General features: G+C 39.1%; 1 protein-coding gene and 1 long non-coding RNA gene across 2 annotated transcripts in view; one reads left to right on the top strand and one right to left on the bottom strand.

The window, feature by feature from the left end:
* ubald2 (UBA-like domain containing 2) overlaps positions 1-6,489 on the top strand; it is a 14,191-nt gene continuing 7,702 nt past the window's right edge. The window contains exon 1 of the mRNA XM_059348435.1: positions 1-226. Within this exon, the coding sequence (XP_059204418.1) occupies positions 107-226 (120 nt within the window). The 5' untranslated portion in view covers positions 1-106. The remainder of the gene's footprint in view (positions 227-6,489) is intronic.
* LOC131983671 (uncharacterized) overlaps positions 3,121-6,489 on the bottom strand; it is a 4,383-nt gene continuing 1,014 nt past the window's right edge. The window contains exons 2-4 of the long non-coding RNA XR_009395484.1: positions 5,245-5,377; positions 5,038-5,085; positions 3,121-4,188 (exon numbers count right to left, since the gene is read on the bottom strand). This is a non-coding gene — a long non-coding RNA (uncharacterized LOC131983671). The remainder of the gene's footprint in view (positions 4,189-5,037; positions 5,086-5,244; positions 5,378-6,489) is intronic.

Here is a 6,489-nt window from a genome sequence, read left to right as displayed (position 1 = left end):
GACACACCGGGCTGTAGCGGGTCACAGGGGTCCATCCGAGCCCAGAGTCTGGTTCTTTACTTCTGTTGTGGACGGTGAAGCCTCTAGCGCGGCGGAGACAGCGGACATGTCGGTGAATATGGACGAACTGAGGCACCAAGTGATGATCAACCAGTTTGTTTTGACGGCTGGATGCGCCGCGGATCAGGCGAAGCAGCTCCTCCAGGCGGCCCATTGGCAGTTCGAGGTGAGCCTGTCCGCTTTATTTAACCCTCTCTTCATATATAATACAATTTTTTAACTCTCCCGGCTGTTTGTGAGCGGTTAAAACATCTAAATTAACTCCTCCTGTTGGTTTTTAGAGTATTTCTCGTCCTTCTGTCCGACCATGCGCTCCTGTGGCTAGCAGCTAAGCTAACCCTGAGGACGTGGTGTCCGTTTGTTGTTTACATTCTCAGAAGAATCTCCGTGTCATCGCACAGCTAACTGTTGTTAGCCTAGCTGCTAGCAGCCGCTGTAAAGTCCTTATCAGCGCTGCTGGTATCTGTTTGTTTTATGGCTTCATGGCCGCCACAGAAAGCTGCAGATCTTTGTGTCAACACGGAGGCAGACAGTGATGCCATCTTGTCTGATAACATGTTCTCATCCATTATTACTCAGCGGGAGGAAACGACAGGTCTGGCTGGTTTCTTCTCAGCGTGATGATGAAATCTGAAGCGAAAACAATCTAATTTATTATGATGTTGGACTTGTCAGGAACATTTAACTCTTTTCATTTTTTTTATTTCACAATAGATCAGTGGAGAAATGTAACTAATCACATTTCCTCATGTATTATATATGTAAATATATATAGTAGTAGTAGTACTGGTATCAAAATGTACTTTTAAGCAGTAGTGGAAGAAGTTTTCAGATCCCTTACTTAAGTACAAGTACTAATACCACACTGTGAAATTACTCCACTACAAGTAAAAGTCCTGCATTCAAAACTTACTGAAATAAAAGTATTAGCATCAAAATGTACTTAAAGTATCAAAAGTAAAGGTTCTTATTATGCAAAATTGGACCTACTCAGATTGTTATATATTTATCCCAGATATATTATTAGATTATTTGTATTGATGCATTTATGTAAGCAGTCTTAATTTTGTAAAGGTAGGTCTCATTTAACTATGTAATATAGGCCTTCTCTTTGTGAGGTTTAAAATACCTAATCACTTTAATTTTATCATGTTTTTTATGTTATATCTAGACCTGGAAAGTAACCAAACTTGTCCGTTTAATGTAGTGGAGTAAAAAGTACAAGATTTGCCTCAAAATGTAGTGGAGTAGAAGTATAAAGTTACATTAAATGGAAATACTCACATAAAGTACAAGTCCTTCGAAATTGTACTTAAGTACATTATTGGAGTAAATAGACTTAGTTACATTCTAACACTGCTTTTAAGTATCACTTATTATGCAGTGATGTAGTTAAGTTGATCAGAATGCATAATATTTTTTTCAATTGATTATAGTTTTGACCGTAAGTAAGGAAGTAAAGTAAGTTTATTCAGAGATGAAGTGGAGTAGAAGTGGCAGAAAATGTAAATATTAAAACAACCTTTTTTCTGCTGCTTTACACTTGAACTCTATTGAACTTTTTACTGCACTACATTTGTCTTTTTACAGAGGGTTTGACTCGAGTAACTATAACTATAACACACATTTAAAGACTTTAGACCCAACAAAATCAAAACAAACTTGCAGTAAGACTTTAACACATTCAAAATACAGCCTGAAGATTAACAAAGTATGTTGAATAAAAAAAGTTAATTTCTCTTAATTTCCAGCAAATTAACACTTAATTCACAATGTCCACTTTATTTAAATCTGACAGCATGTATTAAAGCTGCAGGAGGACCAACAAGAACAAGAAATACACAATTTAAAAAGCGTTAATGATAAATAATCGTCATTACACGTTACTTGTTTAGGACTTGAAAGTCAAAGTCGGTCTCAGGACCTGAGACTGAAGGACGAAGTGTTCCTTCATGTGTTGAGGTAAATTCTCCTTCAGCTAAATAAAATGTTCAAGCCTTGTCATAAAGCTGGAAACGGCTATTTGTCTGACTTTATAGAGAAATGAGGTTCTCTCAGGAGGTCAAATGAGCAAAACTTAAAAATCTACAGCAGGAAAATACAACATTAATGCAGCAGGAATATTGAGTAAAACCATTTTATTTCAACAAACAGATTTTTACTGCAGTAAGGTTTGAATGCAGTAAGGTATTTCCACAGTGGTAAAAGTACTTTTACTGCAGTAAAGTATGTGAATACTTCACTTCAGCTCTGCAGCAGATAAACAGGTCAGACTCTCAGAGCTAAGTGGTCTGACATCGATCCTGGTCTTGTTCATTTATATTTAGACTCATTAAGATGCATTATTTTTCCAGCTGTTCAGACACACACACACACACACACACACACACACGCACACGCCTTCCTGTGTTATTAACACTTATTAAATGCTGAAATAATGAGTCAGTTCATGTGCTCTCTCCTTCCCTGCCTCTCCTCGGTGAGGATTTGAGTTGGAATATATTTCAGTTTTCAGACAAAAAAGATATTTGAACTCATTGATATGACATATTTTACTTTTTTCACACCAAACATTTGATATACCAAGTGAGTAATCGTTAAAAAAAGATCAGATTCAACTGAAATGTTGCAGCCCTGCAGTGATCATTCTCAGTCTGTTGTTGTGTAATATATATTTATATCTATATTTCTATCTGGTGGTGTTGAACAGCTGAGTGAAGGATCTGATCCTGCAGATGGTTCGGACCCCTCGGCCATCTGTCGGCCAAGCGGTCAGCTGCTCTCAGGTGTTTCCTGTGATTGACTTAACTCGTTCAGGAGCTCAGCGGTGTCACGTTCACTCAGAGACGCGTCGGTAATCACCTTTCAGCTGAGACGAGCTGAGACTGGCTCATAGCTGCAGCGTGCAATGTTACTGTTAATGTGACAAGATTAACTCTCATTCTGCCTCCTGTTATAAAGCAGTTGGGCTGGGAGCGGGGGGGGTCAGTGGCAGGTAGCAGGTCAACATCTCTTCATGTTGAAGGCTGGAACATGAAGATGATTCTGAGATGCTACATGTTGTGGTCATTAGTTAATGAATTAAACCTATTAAGGTGTTTAATGGTTCAGAACATTCATGTTTGACTTTCTTTGTTTGTTGCAGCAATTTTTGGGTTTGATACAATTTGTCAATGCTGAATTAGGCTCCTAACATCACAGATTATAAAATTGGGCTCATTGAATCCGCAGGAGTCTATCCCAGTTTATGTAATTAAAGGCCTGTTCAGGGACCTCAGTATGCACAAATCTTCACATACTGTAGGTGAAAATGGCAGATTTCACTGCATCAGATAAACTGTGTGGTTTTTGCCTGCATGTGATCAGCATGAAGTTGACACTGTGGAAACCCAGAGAGCTCATTCATTTATCATGACGTCAGAGGTCACATGACTGCTCAGAAAATCTCCTGATGTAATTAAGCACTACGGCCCAGAACAGGAGGAGGTCAGAGAGGAACTCCTTCACTGTCTCAGGAGACCAACCTGCAGAGAAATGCAGCTGGTGAAGAATATAAAGTAATATAATGTGTTGATCCCAGCGCTGCTCTTTATACAGATACTGTACACTTTAGTTTCAGTCATCCTGACTGGTTGCAGCTAAACTTTTAGCAACATTTCTCTCCACCTCTGGAACATTTCGCTGATATTGACACATTGCTCCTCCTGTTTTGTGATGCTTTGCAGTGCAGCCAGTTGTTGCAAGTGCTGCAACATTTTCTGCAGAATTTATTGCCATTAAATCTGATTTTTTTTTAAACATCTGAAGTTATGTTAGATTCCCTGTGAGGCTAGGTTTTCAAAAAGATGAAAATCTTCAGACTGGAGAAGCTGGAAGCAGAGATTTGGTGATGTGTTTTTAAAGGTTTGAGCTCTGATGTGCAGGTCGGTGAGCCTTGTTGTGTTTGTCTCACAGTGAACACACTGTTTGTGTTCTGAGGACTGAAGTGTCTGCTGTCCTCAGCCAGAGACACCACAGTGTTAACGCAGAGTAAATCTCACAGATCTGAGGCGTATCGAGGCTCCTGACAGCAGAACGGTGGCTCACCTTCTGCAGGTCGGTTGTTTGACGTCAACAGGAAGGATTCAGCTGCAGGAGAGATTAGAAGGATTTATTAACTACACTAATTATCACAGCTTCATAAAGTGATGACAGGAGGACGTGTGTGTTGTAAAAATCAAACTGTTGTTACAAAATGCTGCTACTCAAACCACAAAGTTGTGACACGTGTGACTGATATTGTGACATATTAAGTAACTTCAGAAATGCATCTTCTCCTGAGTTAAAGGGAGTTTAAACAGCTGCGTTTTCTGCACATTTGGTTGGATCACGTCAGAAAACATGAATTGCAACAACATTTGATAAAACTTCCTCAGTAGCATGAAAAGGTTTTAATGCTCACTTTAGTCTTTGTGGAAAATCAGCTGATGATCAGATCTGTGCTGCAGTTTCTGATCCGTTCGATGCAGAAGGAGTTTGAACATGTTGTGTTAAACCGAAAAGGTTCTAATAAAAGTCTTTATTTTTATACATAATTACATCATTATTTTATACATTTACCCATCCAAGAGCGACACGCTGTGATAATATCAGACAGAACTTCAACAGTAAAATACAGAAAAAGTCTGTTGGAAAGTCGTCTTTTCTGCAGCTAGTTTTCTTCTGTGTTTTGATTGGCTGTTGGGTTTTTTCTTTGCATCCGATATGCACACACTGTCAGTGTTTGTGTACAGATAACTGGTCTATAAGGTGAAGTTTCCAGTTTATCTGCTCCAAACTAATTGATGTAAACAAGTCTTTGTTTGTCGGCTTAACTAAATATTGGCAGAAAAACGTTTACATGAAAACTTTAGTAAAATTAACAGTAAGTATTATTCTAATAAACAGATACACTGGTAGATCTACAGGAATTATTATTTTAAAAGTGTTAAAGCTTACAGGCAGGTCCAGAGCAGGTTCAGGGTCCAGAAGAGTTAAAATCTTCATCTGGCAGAGAATGGAGGAGGAGGGGAAGAGGGAGAGTGGGAATAGATGAGGAGGTGAGGTAACAGAGAGAGGAGAGAAACAAAAAACAGTTTTTAACAGGATCTGGTTTATTTCAGATGACATGAGTAGAATAAAGAGATTTTAAAAACATCCGCCTACAGAAACGTCTCTTGTTCTCCATCACGGCTGAGGAAACGCCGTCTGTCTGCAGAGGCGTGCGCAGGAACCCGCTGACCTCGCTGTTTGTATCTCCAGTAGCAGGAAGTGTGAAGGACAGAGGGACGTTAGTGTCCTGGAGGAGACAAAGAGTGGAGCAGAATGTTGAGATGTGTGTCACGTTGGACGCAGACATTCCTGCTGCGCTGCTGCTGTTGTCAAACAACCAGAGAGAGAGAGGAGGGGGGAAGGAGGAAACCACTGCATTCATTCAAGTGTTGGCGAGAAAGAGGCCTCAGTGAGGGGAAACTGTGTCACCTTCACATTCACACATCAACAGTTTCACTTACAGACGGTTTAACACTCGAGCTGCTGCACAGAAACAAGATTCTACTCTTCAGTCACGTCTCCCTGCTCACACAGATATCTCTTATCTGTATGAAAATATGAAATATTTCAAAGCAACGTCAAGTTTTTCTCCACATCAGACAGCAGCTGCCATCTTTATAAACGTCTTGTGCATTAATGTCTGCAAACTAATGACAAAACAAATAAAGATAATCATAGAGATGGTGAATGTTGTGGCTGATGTTTGTTGTTGAGTCGGGCAATATGCATCCAGCTAAAACAAGGAGATCAAAGCTGAACTAAACATTAGACTATGCAACATAAATCTGTAACTTGACAAAGTGAAACAGTTTGTGACCAGAGTTCCCGTCAGCCTCGTGACTCACATTCCTCAGCAGCGTTTCTGTTTCTCAGCTCACAAAATTTCTGTTTGAACTCGTTCACAACAAAGACCAACTGAACAAGAAGCTGGTTTCCGTGTTTGTGCAGGGAGGCTCCGTGTTTACCCTCCACACCGTCCGTCCGTCTGTCTGTCAGTCAGTCTGTCTCCACCTGCAGCAGCATCACATCTTTTTGCTTATTTATTAAAAAATAATGACAGATGTCAGTCTGAGGTTAAAGGAGACGTCTTCAAATGTCCAAAACATTCAATTTACTATTAAAAAAAAAGCTTAAAATGACAATGGTTTATCAACTGTGAAAATAAGAATAATTTGTTGCCAATTAATTTCATGTCTTTTAATTAAAAAAATGTTAAAACTCTACTTTAATTTACCTGAGAAATTTGTTTTTATTGATTTATTATTATTAAGTCTTTCATTGTCATTGTTTTAATTTGATTTATAAAGTTTCCGACACAAACTTTGATGTAAAATTTGTAAATTCAGAATCGGTTGACTG

The sequence above is a fragment of the Centropristis striata genome, chromosome 13 (assembly GCF_030273125.1).
Source record: "Centropristis striata isolate RG_2023a ecotype Rhode Island chromosome 13, C.striata_1.0, whole genome shotgun sequence".
NCBI lineage: Eukaryota > Metazoa > Chordata > Actinopteri > Perciformes > Serranidae > Centropristis > Centropristis striata.
The sequence above is the reverse complement of the archived record's forward strand: the minus strand, read 5'-3'. Positions and strand labels throughout refer to the sequence as shown.